The sequence below is a fragment of the Ruditapes philippinarum genome, unplaced genomic scaffold (assembly GCF_026571515.1).
Source record: "Ruditapes philippinarum isolate M1 unplaced genomic scaffold, ASM2657151v2 ctg202_1_1_1_1, whole genome shotgun sequence".
NCBI lineage: Eukaryota > Metazoa > Mollusca > Bivalvia > Venerida > Veneridae > Ruditapes > Ruditapes philippinarum.
Window position 1 is genome coordinate 460,730 of NW_026857221.1, and position 20,350 is coordinate 481,079.

Genomic DNA, 20,350 nt, shown 5'->3' on the forward strand with positions numbered 1-20,350 from the left:
ATATGTCAAGTTTCATAAAAATATTTCCAGTACTTTTTGAGTTTTCACTGGATTCAGTTTATGTGTAAAATTTGCCATATTTTCAGTCTATGTGTTGCCATAGCAACCAGAATTTTCAACATAGGAAGAAAAGAAAAAGACGTGCATAATTTCAAGACTGCCATCTACCCATATGTCAAGTTTCATAAAAATATTTCCAGTACTTTTTGCGTTATCACTGGATCCAGTTTATGTGTAAAATTTGCCATATTTTCAGCATATTTGTTGCCATAGCAACCAGAATTTTCAATATAGGAAGAAAAGAAAAAGACGTGCATAATTTCAAGACTGCCATCTACTCATGTGTCAAGTTTCATAAAAATATTTCCAGTACTTTTTGCGTTATCGCGGGATCCAGTTTATGTGTAAAATTTGCCATATTTTCAGCATATTTGTTGCCATAGCAACCAGAATTTTCAACATAGGAAGTAAAGAAAAAGACGTGCATAATCTCCATACTGCCATCTATCCATATACCAAGTTTCATAAAAATATTTTCAGTACTTTTCAAGTTATCGCGGGATCCAGTTTTGTGGACGGACTGACGGACTGACAGACAGACGGACGGACATACTTAGCAGACTTGTTTGTGGGGTTATTCCTTTGATCTCTTAACCCCACAAGAGCAAATTTTTTTAACCCCATAAGAGCATTTTTAACCACATTATACATGTCTCTACGGAATGAACCCCATACAGAGTGCCTGTACATAAACCTAAACCTCATAATGGAGCTCTCGTCTGCTCGGACGGACAGACGGACGGACAGACGGACGGAGGGTAAACCTAAAGTCCCCTCCGGTAAACCGGTAGGGGACTAATTAGAAAGAGCCATAGAAGTTCTACCTAATATAAAAACTTTCATTGAATCTGTAACGAAAAAACAGATTGTGTTACTATAGATTGTTACTGACCAAAATGGTACACACATGTTTCTATTAGATCATTATGTTTACACCCTGAAGATATATCATTGGCAACGAGATGAAAAGTGAAGAATAGATTAAAAATAATTTATAAAGGTTGAAGCATAAACACATCTTGGCTGGTATACCTCCACTCACGGACTATTTCGCCCTTAAAGTAAATAAACAAATGGAAATCTATAAATTTAGGGCCTGTAATCAAAGTTAGAGCCAATCACTAGATGAATATGTCACAGAATTGCGGAGACACTGAAGAAATATTACAACAAATAATTCAAAACTGCAAATCTAGTAGACAGCATCGAAGAGCCCTCCGTGACAATTGCAAAACACTGACTGACATCATTTCACTAGGACGCTCATCGGAAATTTCAAATGAGCAAGCTGCTGCTATGGAATCTCCTAAACCGGCAGCCATAAATAAGGTCAAACATTCACAAGACGCACCATATCGTGGACGAAGAGGCGCAAGAAGACCTACAGAAGGCGGTCAACAGTTTTGCCCAAGAAATATTGAAACTACCAAATGCAGAAATTGTGGGGGAAGATACCCTCACAATAGACAATGTCCAGCCCGTGGCAAAACTTGCAACTTTTGTAAAAAGCCCAATTACTTCATGATAGTATGCCGAAACAAGATTGCATTTGTAAAAAATGCCATGCCATCGCATAAATACAACACTAAATAGTAATGTAGGAACACAATTTTTTTTCTATACATATTGCCATAATGCATAGATCACTTACCTATCTGTTATTATCAGATTAGTACCTTCAGACAATAAGATTTTTAATTTTTTACTTTATGATATAATGACTGAAAATCAAAGATCCCCAGGGGCGGGGCCAATTTTGACCCAAGGCTATAATTTGTACAACCTTGCTAGAGGTTTACTACACAATGTTTAATGCAAAATGTCTAACCTCTAGCCTTTGTCAATTAGAGAAGATGATTTTTTAAAGTTTTTATTATATACATGTAAAGAAAACCTATGACCCCCGGGGCGGGGCTAGTTTTGACACAAGAGGCAAATTTGAACAACTTTGGTAAAGTACCTATAGATTATAACACATACCAAATATCAAACCTCAAAGCCTAGTACATTCAGACAAGAAGGTATTATAAGAAACTAAAACTGATTCTTGTTTATCAGATGACGATTATTGCTACGCTTTAAAGTCCAATGTGTCGAAAACACCAAAATCAAATGTAACTAGAAATATGTCCATAGGACACGGGTGCCCCCACCCTCCACTGTTTTGTCAATCTTATGACTTTAGGTCAGTAATTTTAGGCTGCATGTGCCACAAGTTGAAAACTAAAAATCGTTTACTAAGTCAAGGCCAAGAACTTAACAAATACTGAAAAAATCCACAAGCAAACCCTAAGGTACATAAGTACATGGCTGACCAACATTCTTGTAAACTTTCAGACCTACAGGTTAAAATTTTTTTGACTTATGCATGAACAAGTTGAAAATTGCAAATTTATACTAAGTCAAGGGCAATAACTATAACAAAACTGAAAAAAATCCACATGCAAAACCTTACGTGCATAGCTTCACAGTGATGTTGATCATTATTCCTGTAAAATTGGTTGATTCTAACTCAAGCAATCGAGGAACAAATAACACAACAACAACATAATGGAACGGTTTTCACTATGCCAAGGGCAATAAATCTGACAAAACAGAATAAATCCACAAGTGAAACCCCAGGTGCACAACTTCTCATGTTGAGCAATATTCCTGTAAAGTTTTATGACACTAGATCAAATAATTTTTTGAGTTACGTGCGACACAAGTTGAAAATCGTAAATCTTTACGAAGGCAAGGGCAATACCTCTAACAAGTGGACCATGATGGCCCCGAATCGCTCACCAGAAACAACTGTTTATCAGTGATTATAGAAATATTTTTTTCAAATAAACTTGTAGACAGACAAGTCCAGGTCAACTTCAACTTGCCTCTCTAGTTTAAGGTATCCCGACACTGATTGTTTTTTGCTTTATAGTAAAAATGATAGGAACCAAGTTTGGTGATCATCCATTCATTAACTTGTGATAAAATTTGCCTAGGACTGTTTTTCAAAATTGCGATCTTTCTATTTTTTTAATTATCTAATTATTTAATTGTCAGGATAACACTACCCGTCAATATTTATTTAAGATAACATAGGTATACTAGTCAACTCGACCAGAAAGTTAACATTTCATGTTAATTATCTTACTCTCTAATAGAAATGGGAAAAATTGTAACTTTAACTACAAAGAGGAAAAAGGCAAAAGGTTGTTTGATGAAATGTATTTAGTGAACATTAAAACGACTTTACATACATTGAATGAAACAGTGCAAAATTACTTTCAACAAGTGATTACCAAGTTTGCAAAATGTGCTTCTGAATAGAAATAATTGAAACTGATACTAAAATAGCACAAAGAATAAAAAATGGCAAAATTACATAAAGACAAGCAAGAAATACTTCTAAAGTTGACATGAGTTCACTTAAACTTAAGTTTTGGTCCTTAATGTACAATGCTAAATTAAAAAGATTATTAAGCAAAATAAGATGAAAATTAATTTCAGCCATATCTACATTTATGAAATAAATTCTAATTTATTAACATTTGATTTATTATTTTGAGTGTTTCTCTATTGAAAAATTATTTGAATATTGCCTTATGAAAGAAAAAAAGATCAGGGAAAGTGGTTATGCAGCTGTTCAGGCTAATCAGACAATTACAGGTCTATCGGTCAGGCTATTCTATATATTATCAATATATTATATACAACAGATACTGTAAATGGGTCTCAGTGAAAAACAATCACCTATCTGTTACACAGTGACAATATCCCATGCACATGAAACATCAGGTTCAACAGTGTGTCCCAATAGCCCTTTCCCGTAACAAGGTTATCGCCCTTAGCGATGCGTTGATTACGTCCCCTGATATGTCTTATTCTACTTCCGGGGACTACATGTACTTCCTGTTTTATAGAGGAGGAGGAAGACAATAGAGTTGTTGATGCGTGGAAAAATGAAACGTTAAACACTTGTAAAATCAACGAACTAAAGGAGTACCTACGTAGTGTTGGACAACGTGTGTCGGGAAATAAGTCTGACTTAATAGAGCGGGTGAAAGATGCTTGTAAGCTGGACATTGGGAATGTTTATAAGGCTCATGAATCGGACATTCAGGACACTCGAAAAAGAGAATATGAGCGGTTGAACACGCCTTTAGGGGAAACACTTGTGCATCCAACCTATTTGTTTACCATTGCTGAGTTTGAATATGGGCCAATTACATTTTAGGGCCGTGCTGACCCAGATTCTCAGTATAACGGTTACAGGTTTAATTGACATATCTGTGGGTCAATTTCCACCTGTAGTTAGATTACGACAGTATTTTTTAATAATTATTATACTTGTAAATTAACCGGTTGTTTTACCAGTTACCAGGATTTTGGGAATATGACCCATACCTAAGAAATTGGGAATTTCAAAAGCCCTGGCCTTATTTCCCAAGATTTTATATTGTTTTATTCAATATTTTTATTGTGTTACTCAATTGGGATTTTTTCCCTGTGGATTAGGAAAATAATACATATTTTTATTTGAAAATATATATAATATTTTATGACCGAATATCCGTTATAAAATAAGCTAAAAAAATCCCTGGTAAATAACAAAGCAGTTAATCTTCTCACAAAAACTAATTAAGGTGAATTTAATTTTGATAAACCTATCCAAAACGTTGTCAAAATAAAAATGGCCGAACATCATTATTTTTCCTCTATGATTGTATGATGGACTTGTTTTAAACAAATTATCATCAAATTTACATGAAATCAGTGAAAAATTGATAAACATTTATTTTTTCAGGTAAATGAGACAGATGAAAACCAAAGTCACTGTTTTGTTAAATGTAAAGGTATTTCTTCAATGCCAACAACAAATAAGAAACAGTGTCCAGACTACAATGTATGGGTTATGCTGTCAAAAATGATGGATGTTTAATTCCCAGAAAGTAGTTGCACTGCGCGTTTAATTATATTTAATCTGTACACTATAAATTGTCCCCTATTTGCAAGGGAAATTTTTTGTAAATTTTTATTTTGGGACACAGATGAAACATAAAAAAATTTGGTCAATTTTAAATTTGGCTTCAGACCTCTTACATGTATTTTTTTTAAAAAACTTTAAGTGGCGGGTAGGTGTATGATTCAACCACTTTTACTGATCAGTGTTTTTTTCCCTGCTTTGGGAATGATGCCGGTACAGGACCGAATGGGGAAAAGATCCTTCGGTTTGACTCAAATTGGGAATTTTGCAAAATATTCATTGGGAACATTTTTATCATGACACAGGGAGACATGAAAATTATGCACTTTAAAACTATGTATTATTAACTTTAATGATTTTTATCCACTTGAGATTGAAAAAGAAACTGAAAACAATTGTACATAAATAATGTTTAGGTGTGAAACACTAAAAGTATGAAATGAACTGAGACGAATATCACTCATGTGCTCATACTTGGTTTTTATCGTTACTTATATCATTTATCAACATGGAAGCATCCAAAAAATTACTGTTTTGTTTTCCTTTAAATTTGTCGATTTTTTAAGGAAATTTTCATAGTTAATAAAATATTTTAGGAATTTATCAGTCAGGAATATTTGCTGTCAATTTTCTATTCGGAACAGTGTATTTTCTGGTTTTAGTTATATTATAAGGGGGAAAAACGCTGTTAATAGTTTAAGTTAATTGAGAAATACATACATTTTGGCACTACGACTGCCGCCCATTTCACAGTTTATATCTACTATGAACATTTTATGTAAGTGGGGGAAATTTGGAAATTTCATTTGAGCACATAACATTTCAATTGTTATTGATGAGATAGCTTTTTAAAATTTATCATGATGTTTCAGTTAAGGTGGTTAATATTATATATCTGACAAAATATATTCTTTTTTTTTTTATTTATTTAGGGAAGGTAAAGGCTGTAACAATGTCACGGCCCTCTTTTATGCCATTGCAGACATTACCGAGAAGAAACGGGATGGAAAATTGGCACCCACATCAATGAAATGTACATGGAGCAATCCACGGAAGAGGAAACTGACACCTAAAAAGTCACAGGACCCTACATTTAAGAAGGTAGTTCACGGTAAAGAAAGTATTAGGAAAAAAATGCTAATTCCTGTATATGACATAAAAAATCCAGTAGATGTTGAAAAGTTCAAGGACAAGCTTCTAAGTCTTAATTCAAATGCATGGTGGCTGAAGAACTTTGAGTTAAAATCAGATCAGATTTTTCTTCCAAAACTGCATGACATAAAATTTAATTATAGTGATAAGGTGAATCTGGAAGGAGTTATGGAAAGACAGTTCTTTAGTACATTTGTACATACTTTGACTCATTGAAAATTACATCAAGTGAATGTGTCAGTATTGAATGCCTCACTAGAAATCAAAGTGGGTCAGATTTATGGGCAACCGCGAGAGAAGAGAGGCTAACAGCGTCAAACTTTGGAAGAATTTGTAAATTAAAGAAATGTACAAAACCAGATTCCACATTGAAAGACATTTTAAAATACAGAACATTTGATACCATCCATACAAAATATGGAAAGAGTCATGAAAATGTGGCTAGGAAACATTACGAAAAATTTATGAGAAAATCACATCCTGGACTTACTGTGAAAAAATGTGGACTGCTAGTGACACCGGATTATCCCCATCTTGGGGCAAGTCCAGATGGATTTATTAACTGTACTCACTGTGAAAGCCACAATGGTTTACTTGAAATTAAATGTCCATCTTCTTTAAGCTGGAGAATGAAAACACCAGAAGAGTGTGCAACTGATTCAAAGTTCTTTTGTGTTTTGCGTGATGGAAAGGTTACTTTGAAACAAACTCACAATTATTATTATCAGGTTCAAGGGCAACTTGGAATAAGTGGACGGAAGTGGTGCGATTTTGTTGTTTGGACATGTGTGGGAATATCAGTGGAAAGAATCTTTGCTGATAAAGATTTCTTCATAAATCATATGGTGCCTCATTTGAATGACTTCTATTTAAAAGCATTTATCCCAGAACTCTTCAGTTGTTGTGTTCAACGTGGAATACCATTGAAGTGTTAAATAAAGTGTTCAATCATCAACAAGGACTACCATTGTAGTGTTAAATACAGTGTTCAATATTCAACGAGGATGTACAGTTGTAACAATTTATACTATACTTAGAAATATAATTGTAATGTTATACAGTGTTTCATTGAAGACATGAATACATTTTCAGTTACTTAAACTGTATTCAATGAGGAAAATCAATAAACTGTTACATATATGTGTTAAATGAGGAATACCAATGTAAATATTAAAATACTGCATGTTCGTAACGTTGTTTTTCAATGGAATCGGATAATCATGACTTTTATATAGTTTTATAATACTGCATGTTTGTAACATCACTTTTCATTTGATAATCATGACGTTTATATAGTTTTATATACACGGCTGCTGTCGATTAATAAAGAACTCTCGCTTGATTCCTCTAAAAATGATGCTTGCTGTATTATAAATTCGTTATAAATATTTCTGACAGGTTATATTGCCGTTTATAAACGGTTGTTTGCAATATAACCCTCGCCTAGCAACTCTGGTTATATTTACAAACAGCCGTTTATATAGGGCCATATAACCTGTCAAAAATCTTTATAACTAATAATATATTGAACTGTGCTTTCACAAACTTAGTACGGTACGAGAAACAAATGAAACATTTCTTTAGGCCTTGGAGAAAATTACTTAGACCTACAAATGAACCTTAGAATGATGCAATGTCCATCGAAATTCTAGGGCACAAACAGAAAGATACAAAGCACATGACCTTAAATCACTTCCTCAAGATCTCTGTAAAGGAAACAGGTCATGACATTTACACATTCAATCTTTTTTAATGCATAACATGTACATACATGTGAACTTTTTCAATGCTCAAGAGGAAGAATTTACTTCAAAAAGAGGGAGATTTTTTAATTGACAGGAAATTTTGAAATGGAAAGGAGGGAGATTCTTTATTTTTTTGAAAACACCCCTTATTCTTAGAAAAATATTTAAAAATGTCACAGGAGAAAGAGGGTGTCTCCCACTCAAATTTGGGAGTTCACATGTTTGCATGAACACATTTATGGAAACATTCCAACATGAGTTATTTTCCATTCATTTTTAAACTATAATTTGAAAAAATGCCATGGTCAAAGGCATTTTAGATATAGTTGCTCCTAACATTTTTTAACTTAAGCGGCCGCTTAATATGTGCAAACTTGATAAAAGACTACCAAAGAATGCTACAAACAAAATTTGGTGATCATCCATTAATTAGTTTTGTAGAAGCAGACGTTTAAAGATATTTCTAATTTTAGCTATTGCGGCCCAAAAATATGGCCGATCAAATTAATATGAGCACACTTGATAAAAGACTACCTAAGAATGCTACAGACAAAGTTTAATCATCCATCAATTAGTTATGTAGAAGACAATGTCTAAAGGTTTTTCTATTATTTGCTGTTGAGAACCCTAAAAGAGTCTTATCAAATAAATATGAGCAAATTTGATTAAATACAAGCAAAGAATGCTACAAACAAAATTTGGTGATCACCCATCAATTAATTCTATAGAAGCAGACGTTTAAAGATATTTCTATTTTTGCTTTAGCGGCCCCTAATAGGAGCCAATCAAATTAATATGAGCATACTTGATAAAAGACAACTTAAGAATAATTCAGACACAGTTTGGTGATCATCCATCAATTAAGTCTGTAGAAGGAGACGTTTAAATGTATTTCTATTTTTGGCTATAGTGGCCCCTAAAAGATACCAATCAAATTAATATGATCAAACTTGATAAAAGACTACCCAAGAATGCTACAGACAAAGTTTAGTGATCATCCATCCATTAGTTCTGTAGAAGAAGATGTCTAAAGGTTTTTCCTATTTTTAGCCCTATAGACCCCTTAAAGGGGCCACTCAAATTAATAAGAGCAAACATGATAAAATACTACCCGAGAATGCTACAGACAAAGTTTGGTGATCATCCATCCTTTAGTTCTGTATTAGAAGATGTCTAAAGGTTTATCTATTTTAGCTCTGTTGACCCCTAAAAGGGGCCAATTGAAATGACATGAGCAAATTTACGTGTGACTGTCAAAAGGATGCTACAGACCAAATTTTAGGTAAATCTGCCCAGCAGTTTCAGAGAAGAAGACGATTGTTGACGCATGACGACGGACGACGGAGTATCCTCCTTTGATACTAATAGCTCGACCTGTGCCTTCGGCTCTGGTGAGCTAAAATACTAAACATGTCCACAAAAAAATCTCCAGGTACACAACTACACATGCTGATCAACTATCTTGTAAAGTTTCATGACTCTAGGTCAAATACTTTTTGAGATATGTGCGACACAAGTTGAAAATTGCAAATATTTACTAAGTCAAGGGCAATAACTCTAAAAATATTAAATATATCCATACAAAAATATCCAGGTGCACAACTACACATGCCAATCAACATTCCAATAAAGTTTCATGACACTAGGTCAAATACTTTTTGAGTTACGTGCGATACAAGTTGAAAATTGTAAATTTTTATTTAGTCAAGGGCAATAACTTTAAAAAAATACTTAATATATCCACACGAAAATACCCAGGTGCACAACTACACATGCTGATCAACATTTCTATAATGTTTCATGACTCAAGGTCAAATGCTTTTTGAGCAACGTGCGGCACAAAAGAGAACGGATGGACGGGTAAATCTAAATGCCCCCCCCCCCAAAAAAAAAAAAGTCAACGACGAGCAAGTGAATGTATTATGTATTTGGACACTGGCGCTCCGGTGAATATTCTTGGTGAAAATATATATAGCATAATTGGTAAATCTGAACTGTCAAACAGAAATTTGCCTAAATTATTAAAATTTGTCTAAATTATTACCATATGGCAGCCCATCACCTTTGAAAATAATCGGAAATGCAAACTTGCCATTGAAAAACAAAAAATAATCAGTGTCGATACACTCTATATTGTACATGGCAGACATGGAAGCCTTATCAGTTACCAAGCAGCATGCAATCTAAATATCATTGAAATAGTAAACCAAATACAAGAAAAAAATAAGAGGGTGTGAAGCAAGACACATATCCAAATCTTTTCAAAGGGATAGGAAAACTTAAAGACAAGACAGTGAAACTACATATTAATGGATATGTAAAACCGGTTGCTCAAAGATACCGAAGAACACCATTTAATCTGTGTAATAAAGTCGAAAAAGAAATTACAAAATTATTGAATGAGGACATTTCTTAATGACTGAGTTTGCATAATTTGCGCCCTATACATTGAAACCATTAGCCTCCTTGGGGCAACTGATTCTATCATTCTATCCATTCAACCATTGCAGAACAAGATCACCATTTACTTCAGTGCTGTTTGATCTTTGTCTGCAGTGTTTGCTTAAAAAAATGATGAACAGTTGCGTCCAAATTGAAATTTGACATGTGAATGTAAGATTTTTATTGTGTTTTTAGGTTTGATATTTAATTGTTATAACATATGTTATTTTTCTGTTAACAGGGAGGAATTAAAATCTACGCAAAAGGAGATGTATAGAGTGCATGAAGAATATGTGAAGATGTGTGAAGAAAGGGAACTGAAAAGGTAGAAAATGAACCAACTCCATGGATCTCGCCAATTGTGACACCATCGAAGAAGAATCCTGAGGAAATCAGAATAAGTGTAGAATGTCCAGTAACACAGAAAACAGAGGATCAGAAAACTGACTGTAGAGTTGCGCAATCAATCTTAGACTATTATGAAAGCAAAAATGAAGAGACTATAAAATTGATCTAGAAGAAGACTATCCAATAGTTTGTAAGAAGGAAAATAAGCAAAGTCAGGAGTTCGATTAGGAACACATAGACAAAGGAGAGAAACAAGCATATCAGAAGACTATTTAGTCATTCTTGAAGACAGTAACTTATTAGTAAATTGTGATTGCACAGCAAATACGTGTATTAAAGAAAATTCTTGCAGTAAATTAATTATTTTTAAAATTAAAAATAGAGAATGCGAAAACGACAATATCTGCTATACAAGAGACTAGTGTAACAGACAGCCAGAAAAATCTGATAAAAAAACAACAATGAAATGTCAGACCTCTTTCAAAATCATAAGTATTGACTTGAACATAATAGAAAACACAATCTCGGGATGGATGAAACAACACACTATTCAATAACTGGGCAAAGTGATATCAAGAAAGTCAAATTGCAAAACGAAGTCCCAAAGACTGACATTCCAATGACAGGTGAAGAAAAACACGAACTGAAATTTTCTAGGACGAATTTAAAAGAGAATAACGCAGTCTGAAGAACAGATAAATCTCCTTCTGCAGCAGACATCAATGTGTACTTCTTGACCTTTAACAGACCATGATCTTGATGCTGTGTCATGTATATTGGACTACATCTATATACATGCTGAGAACTAACAGGAGAGAGACAGGTCAATTCCCTTTTTACAAGTAGGTTCATTAAAAGAAACAGTTATAAATAGCGGTGGCTTATAAGATTAATTAATTAAAGATTTGTGATATCATGTACAATGTAGTGGTTATATATTTGGAATATTGTGTTTGAAAATAAAAGTGTGCAAATATTTTAGGGAAGATTTTTTTAATAACATTTTTTGGATTTTATGTCTTACATGACTTTCAAAGATAACGGATTTTATAAGAAATTGTGAGAAAACTTGTGACAAAATATTTTAATTTAAAAATGGAAAGTGTTAATTCTCAACATGAATCATCTTGTCCGTCAGATATTGCTGAGCTTGCGGGTCAAAGTATTCCCACCGATCAGGGGCAAAGTATCCCCAACAAACAGGGGCAATGTATCCCCACTATATCGGGCCAAAGTATGCCTGCTGGTATATTGCAAGCTATGCTTTACCAGCAAACATTGCTTTTAAAGACAGTCCAGGCATTGCACCAAAAACAATAAATGACAAAATGACTGTGAGTGATGAAAGTGGCAATGAATCCAAACAAGTAAGGAATACATGTATATCTTCCTCAAATGCTCCGGCGTCATATGAATTAGATGACGTTTCTTCAGAGGAGAGACACAAGTGACTGTGAAGATTTACGCTCAATGATTAAACTCTACAATGAAAGCGACAATGTCACTGACAAAATCCACGAAAACTTGCCAGTAATATCAATTTGTCTCTTAGAAAAAAACTTTTCCAAGAAAGATAAAAAAGACATACTTGAAAAATTTCACAGACCTGCAAATGTTATTAATATGAGTGTTCCTAAGGTTAACATTGAACTATGGAAAGATGCCCATCAAAATCTGAGAAATAAAGACATGAATTTATCAAAAACCAGGGCTTAATTCTAACAGCGTGCTCATGTGTTGTTAAATACCTAACAAAACAAAACAAGAGGGCCATGATGGCCCTCAGGTCGCTCACCTGTATAAAGGCACCCGGAGCGGGGCCAGTTTAAACCCTAGGGCTTTTATTTGAACAAACTTAGAAGACACCTATTAGAAGATGTTTCACAATGTTAAGTTTTTACTACTCATATATAATGAAAAACAATGATCTACTCCCCCCCCCCGTCAGGGCCAATTTTAATCCAGGGGCTTGTATTTGAACAAACTTGGTAGACACCAATAAGAAGATGTTTCATGCTAAACATCAATGCTCTTTTTTTTAAAAGAAGATTTTTAAGTTTTTACTATACACATATAGTTAAAAACAATGACACTCCTGGGGCGGGGCCAGTTTTGACCCCAGAGCTTTTATTTGAACAAACTTTGTAGACACTCACTAGAAGATGTTTCATGCTTAATATCTAAACTCCAGCTATTTGGGTTTTTTTCAAAAAAGATTTTTTAAGTTTTTGCTATACACATATAAGGAAAATCAATGACCCCCGGGGCGGGGCCAATTTTGACCCCAGGGCTTTTATTTGAACAAACTTTGTAGACACTTACTAGAAGATGTTTCATGCTTAATATCTAAAGTCCAGCTATTTGGGTTTTTTCAAAGAAGTTTTTTAAGTTTTTGCTATACACATATAAGGAAAATCTATGACCCCCGGGGCGGGGCCAATTTGACCCCAGGGCTTTTATTTGAACAAACTTGGTAGACACCAATTAGTACATGTTTCATGCTAAATATCTTAGCTCTAGCTCTTTGAGTTCTTTAAAAGAAGATTTTTTAAGTTTTTACTATATGCATATAGGGAAAATCAATGACCCCCTGGGGCGGGGCCAATTTTGTTCCCAGGGCTTTGATTTGAACAAACTTGGTAGACACTCATTAGAAGATGTTTCATGCCAAATATCTAAGCTCTAGCTCTTAGGATTTTTTAAAATAGAATTTTTTAAGTTTTTCCTATTGGTTGCCATGGCAACCAGAGTTTTTAATGGAATTTAAATTTTTGAACTTTGAAAGGGGTCCACCTAAGGATCATTTCTGTAAAGTTTGGTTGCAATTAGCCATGTGGTTTAGGAGGAGATGTTGTTTGAAAAGTTTGACGCCATTTTTTGAAGGACGCACGACGCACGGACGCACGCAGAGTGATGACAAAAGCTCACCCTTGAGCACTTTGTGCTCAGGTGAGCTAAAAAGAAATAAAAACGAAATAATGCACAAATGCATAAGTCTGTCTATCGGCAGCATTCACAGAGCTTACTCAAATATGAAGAGAGAATTTCAAGTCTGGAATGTATCAGGAGTTTAAATTTCGACTGTGTAGCACAGACAACGAACCATCCACTAAGAGGATATTTTGGGACGAACTGGGCAAGAAAATAAAAGAGATAAATGACACAAAGGCTGTGTCATCAAAATTTACAATAAGGTTAGAAAGAGGAAGTTTCAACAAGCATCGCAGTCACCCTTACTCAAACTCCAAAAAAGGGAAACAACAATTGTACAAGAAGCCTTTTTTTAGGCAAACGTCGTTTCCAGAAGTCAAAGTACAAGACGGAGGAAAACGGGTAGAAATAAATAATCCAGATACATTAAATTGTGAGGAACCAGAGATTAGCATTTTACATAATTTTAACATTAAGAATACACCTAATAACTTTATAGCTAGTAAAATATGGAATTTTGTTTCATCTTGGGAAAATATTTCGTCTGAGCCTTGGATTATCAATACCGTTAAAGGAATAGAAATACCTTTTCTTGAATTACAGTGTCAAAACGTTATTCCTAATCCTATACCATTTAATTCCGAAAAATGTTTGCTAATTCAAACTGAAATAAATGTACTTTTGTGTAAACAGGTGATTGAAAAGGTTTCTGATACACAACTAAGCAAATATGTTGGTTTTTATTTCAAACTTGCTTATAAGATATACAAAAGATGGAACCATTCGATTGAGTTTAAATTTAAAACGATTGAATTACATTATTGACGCAAAGCATTTTAAAATGGAAACATTGCAGTCAGCTATAATATTAATGAAACCAGGATCTTTCTTTGCTATTTGTGATTTAAAGGACGCATTCTACAGTGTCAATGTGAAAAAACCATATAGAAAACATCTGATATTCTTTTTCAATGAGGTATGTTACCAGTATACTTGCCTCCCAAATTGTCTGAATTTAGGACCTCGGTACTACACGAAACTATTAAAATGTGTTTCCACTAAACTTAGGAAAAGATCATTTTTAAATGTATTTTACATTGACGATACTCTGCTAAATAGGGATACATATGAAGAACCCGCTGTGCTTTTATATTATCAATGACTACTTGTACTATCAAAGTATTATCTCAAGTAATAGGGAAATAGGTGGCAAGCTCTCTTGCGGCGCCACATGCTGTATATATTACAAACGGTTAGATATTACGAAAAATGAGGCTTTGAGGGTCAATAAAGGGAACTTTGATGTAACTGTTCATTTGAATGAAGAGTGTAAAAGTGATATTCAATGGTGGATATCTAATCTACCTACATGTGAAAAAAACAGTGAATAGCACAAAGCCTGATACTGTGATCTTTACGGATTCAAGCAAAGAGGGGTGGGGTAGTGTTATGAATGACCTAGCAACAGGTGGTCAATGGGATGAAAGAGTGCGTACAAATCATATCAATTAGGCTGTTTTGTTGGCACTTCAATCATTCTGCAAAGAAATGCGCAATTAGTATATACGAATAAGATCTGATAATACAGTTACAGTCATCTGCATCAATGAACAAGAGTCTAAGAAATACAATCTCAATGATATAACTCGTCAAAGTTGGTTGTTTGCTATAGAAAGAGAGAAATGGCTCTCCTGTGAACATATTAAAGGTTCAAATAATGTATCTGCAGATTCAGAGTCACGGGGTTTTAATTTAGATACCGAATGGATGTTGAACAAAAATGTATTTTAAATGATTTGTAAGCTTTATGGGAATCCTGGCATTGATCCATTTGCAAACATAATAAATTGTCAATTGTCTCGGTACTATTCTTGGAGGGATGACCCTAATGCAATAGCTGTATATGCATTTTACAATCATGGACTTCTAATTTGAACTATTTATTTCCTCCATTTAGTTGTATCAGTCAAGCTCTACAGAAAATACAACAAGAAGAAGCAGAGGCTGTTTTAGTATCACCGGTATTGCCAACGCAAGTGTGGTTCCCGCAGCTACTGAAAATGACAATAACATGTCCTTATCTTCTTCCAGTACAGGAAGATCTACTAACATTACCCAACAATCAGTACCCACAACCCCTACTGACAAAAATCATTTAGCTGTGTTCCGTATCTCTGGCAACAACATAAAGAACAGGGACTATCAGATGATGTTACAGAAATCATACTGCATTCATGGAGAAATACAACAATCAAGCAATATAAGAGTTATTTCCAGAAATGGATGTCTTTTTGTGTTGAAAGGGACATTAATTCCATTTCACCAAATGTAAATATTTTAGAATTTTTGGCAATGCTTTATAAGAAAGGACTTGGTTACAGTGCTTTGTGTACGGCTCGTTTAGCCATAAATTCATTTATTTTGTTAGGAGAAAATGCTGGTCAACATTTCCTTGTGAAAAGATTTATGAGAGGTGTGTTTATATTACGACCAGCTCTGCCTAGGTAAAATGTTACTTGGGATGCTTCAAAGGTACTTGATTATCTTGCTTCGGCTAGTGTAAATAATTTGAAACAGCTGATATTAACTGTTGTTATGCTGTCTTGTCTTTTATCAGGACAAAGATTACAATCTTTGCATTGCATAGATATTAGGAGCATAGAGTTTTCTACACATCATGTAAAAATTAGATTCGGTGATCTTTTGAAGCAATCCAGACCTAATACCATTTAAAAGAATTGATGTTTAAAGAATACACGGACAAAAGATTATGATTAGCAAGCCTACTAAAACTTTATCTCAATGATACAAAGAATCTAAGAAATACAGAAACTGCTCTTTTGTAGGCCATATAAAAAGGTAACAAAAGATACAATAGGTAGGTGGTTAAAAATGGTTATGAAAGATGCAGATATAGATACCAATATTTTCCGAGCTCATAGCTGTAGATAATCAGCTGTATCAATTGTAAATAAATTTTTGGCACAAGTGATCACCATTATGAGACGATGTGCAGAGCACAATAATTGGGCTGTTACCCAAAGGTCAAAGTCACACGAAAAAGTATTAAAAAGTACATTTCGTGTTCACTCCATAACTTTTAAACTGCCGCAAAAAATTAAAATAACTTGGCACAAGTGATCACCATTATGAGACGATATGCAGAGTTCAAGATTTGAATTGCTACCCCCAAGGTCAAGGTGACATTTAAAGGTCAAGTGTTGAAATGTCTACATTTAGTGTCTGCTCCATAACGAAATTGTTTTTAAATAACTTGGTACAAGTGATCACCATTATGAGACAATAATTAGAGTGCAATAATTGGGTTGCTACCCCTAAGGTCAAGGTCAGACTTAAAGGTCAAACGTTAAAAAGTCTTTATTTTGGGTCTGCTCCATAATAATTTTAAACCTCTGAAAAAAGGAAATAACTTGGCAGAAATGATTCCCATTATGGCATGATGTGCAGAACTCGGCATCCTGGTTGCAACCTCAAAGGTCCAGGTAAAATGTTCTCAATAACGTTTTGACTTATTTATGCTCCTGACAAGCCTTAGGAGACGCCGCCACTGCGACACCGACAACGCCGATAAAAGTAACCATTATATGTCGCCTTTTTTCAAGCATAATATCTAAGCTCAATTTCTTTGTGTTTTTATGTTTTTAAAATATACATGTAAGGCAAATCAGGCCGGGGTCAATTTTGACCTAACTGATTTCATTTGAACAAACTTGGTAGACACTCACTAGAAGATGTTTAATGCCAAATATCTTTGATCTAGCTCTTTAAATTTTTTAAAAGAAGATATTAAAGTGTTTTCTTTCGTTTGCTTGGCAACCAGAGTTCTTCATGGAATGCAATTCTTTTAACGGTGATCAGCAAAGGAACATTCCTGTGAAGTTTAGATGAAATTGACTTAGCGGTTTATGAGATGTCAGTTGAAGTAAAAGTTTCAGAAGGACGGACGGATGCCGGACGGCAAACGCCTGATGAATTGTGATTTTAATGATAAATTTAATAAATATATTAACAAAAAATGCTGGTAAGCAGTGTATTGTATTTGGATGTACAAAATACCCCGACAAATTCCTAAAAGATTCAATCAGCAATGAACATGGAATGAAAGATGAAGACTGTCCGTGTTGAGAGCAGTATATAAATTTCAATATATTCCAAAGGACGAGGGATAACGAGAGCTTGACTAAGGTCATAGAATCTAAAGGATTTTAATATCTTTAAAATCTTTGGTGTGCTTAACTGGAATTTCATATTTCATTAATGTTTAAAAGTTGAAATCCATCGATACAGATTTCTCAAAGAAACATCGAGATAACATTTGGACAGGAGAAGGCTAAAGTAACTGTTTGACAGTATGAAAAAAAAGTCTGTAAAATTGACCAGACCATTCATGGTTAATTACTAAAGCTAAATTAGTTAAGCCAAATTGATAAAGAAAATCAATCCTGACAAGTTCCATAAAGAGACATACTCATACTTTATACGAAAAATGTATCCTTCCAGTTATTACATACTATTTTATAATTCGTGAGCTACTTAAATGTTAATGGGCTATAAAGACTTTCTGCAGGTTTGTTACTTCATTGATGGATCACCCTTTGCGAGGAATATCTAATTTAGGTGTCTATGACCGTTCAGTTTTGGCGGTATGTTACCGGATATCCGTCCGGTACGCTGAGTCTATTTGTAAGAGTTTTATACGAGACAACGTGTTCTTAACGTTCATGTGTTTCAGTCTTTTCAGGCTGGGTTTTTTGTCATTTGTGCAAGTTGTATTTTTTCCCTACACATCTTGCCTTTTATTCTCTGTTAACATTTATTGTAAATTTGGAGTAGAAATCCTTATCAAACATTTTATATGGTTTCGTACCCAAAAGGTTCGTACTTTAGTTCTCGCACTTGTAATAGCTTGTACGATTAATAGCTCGTATTAATAGCTCATAATAGCTGGTATTATATAGATATTGGGTTTCATGGTATTTTAGAATAATGCTATACTGCAATACAGTGGATTAAATGTTCTTAAAAGTCATAATTTGACTATTATATTATAAGATTTTTTTACTGTATTTTTCAGTATTAAACCGTACACACTTGGATCGTGTTGGTTTGCTTTCGCCACTTAGGGCAGAAAAGTTTAATAACTGTTTTGTACACTAATGCTACAGTACTGTTGAGCATTATTCACTAGTGTATTCCTACACCACTTCTGTAGATGTGTCTACATCAGCCGTCGTTATCGTGAATGAAATCAACAAAGCCGGAACGCATCAAGAAATTAACATCTAAGGCAATGGAGGCCTATGCAGAGACTGTTAAAAGGTATGAAGTAAAGATAAAAGAACACTGGGAAAATTTAGAAAAATTCATCTCAGATAATGAAACCCTGACACAAGATATTAACTCCTTACACTTGAAATTAGTCAAATCTAAACTATTCAATATTATTCAGTTTTTGATAGCAAAGCAACAGAGTTCTTAAGATATCTGTCTCGAACCGGTACTGAATACAGCCTTTCTAAAAAATCATTAGTGACAGCAGATATTGCAGACAAACGAAAGGCTGCAAATGCATTTATGGATTTTCTTAAAGGTTTAAAGTCTGATCTGTCCTCAAAATCTTCAAAAACAAGTAAATCTTCTCGTGCAAGATTAAACGCAGCTAAAGCAAAGGTAGCATATGCTGAAAATGCAGCCTGATTGGAACTCCAGCGTGTCGCTCTGGAAGAGAAGGAGAAAAAGGAAGCAGCTAAATCAACAAGGAGGAAACAAGAACTTCATATAGAAATGCAATTGTTGAAGGATAAGGAGGAGTTGGACTTGGCTATAGTTGAGCTAGAACAGTTATCAGATAGTGATGCAGATTTAGCATCCAAATTGAATGATATACCTATTGCAGACCCAAAGATTAGAACAGCAGCATTTATTTCAAAAGTAAACAAGAGAAGTCTTTGAATCCGGAAGCTGTAAGTTTCCAACCATCAAGTTCTGGAAATGACTTTACCAAATATTTACTGAAGAAAGATTTGTTAATGACTAGAATGACTGTGTTTAACGAAAAACCAGAAACTTACCATTCATGGAAACAAAGTCAGTGATGAAAGAAATAGATGCGAACCCAAGTGAGGAAACAGATTTGCTTATCAAATGGTTAGGGTCCAGTTCCAAGAGTCAAGCAACTTCTTGGATGCTGCCTTTAAATATAATCCAACAGAAGATCTGCGTAAAATTTGGGAAAGGCTAGATGAACGATTTGGCACTCCTGAGAATGTTTACCACGCCACTATGACAAAATTGTCATCATTCCCCAAAATATCTGCAAGAACGTCTCCATAGTTGTATGATCTTTCTGATATATTGTCTGAAATTGAAGGTCTTAAATGTGATCCTAAGTATTCGTCAATTCTGGCATACTTTGATGCTGCTATAGGGGTAAATCTAATCGTGAGCAAGCTTCCGCATTTCTTGCAAGAGAAATGGATGACTACAGCCACAAAATATAAACAATCATTCAATGTAGCCTTTCCTCCTTTTAGTGAATTTGCAAAGTTTGTCCGAAAGCAAAGTAGAATCAGAAATGACCCAAGCTTCAACTTTGATGCTCCTTTATCGGTTGCAACCGCGACTGCAAGACCCACACGTAGTTCGTACGACCTGTTTCTGATAGGAAAACCACGGTAATAGATGA

At 34.4% G+C, this 20,350-nt stretch overlaps 1 protein-coding gene across 1 annotated transcript; it reads left to right on the forward strand.

The window, feature by feature from the left end:
* Positions 1 to 1,191: 1,191 nt before the first annotated feature.
* On the forward strand, positions 1,192 to 12,666 carry LOC132749093 (uncharacterized). Its single transcript, XM_060738772.1, has 4 exons — positions 1,192 to 1,587; positions 4,847 to 4,959; positions 5,959 to 6,127; positions 6,367 to 12,666. The coding sequence occupies exons 1-4, from the start codon at positions 1,192 to 1,194 to the stop codon at positions 7,111 to 7,113; spliced, it is 1,425 nt and encodes a 474-aa protein (XP_060594755.1). The 3' UTR covers positions 7,114 to 12,666.
* The last annotated feature ends 7,684 nt before the right edge of the window (positions 12,667 to 20,350 follow it).

Bases quoted from the DNA above. Each gene is read 5' to 3' on its own strand.
- LOC132749093 (XM_060738772.1), top strand. From the start codon at position 1,192: ATGTCACAGAATTGCGGAGACACTGAAGAAATATTACAACAAATAATT. The intron at 4,960-5,958 runs GTCAAAAATGAT...TTATTTATTTAG, and splicing joins TACAATGTATGGGTTATGCT to GGAAGGTAAAGGCTGTAACA. The intron at 6,128-6,366 runs GTAGTTCACGGT...ACAGTTCTTTAG, and splicing joins AGGACCCTACATTTAAGAAG to TACATTTGTACATACTTTGA.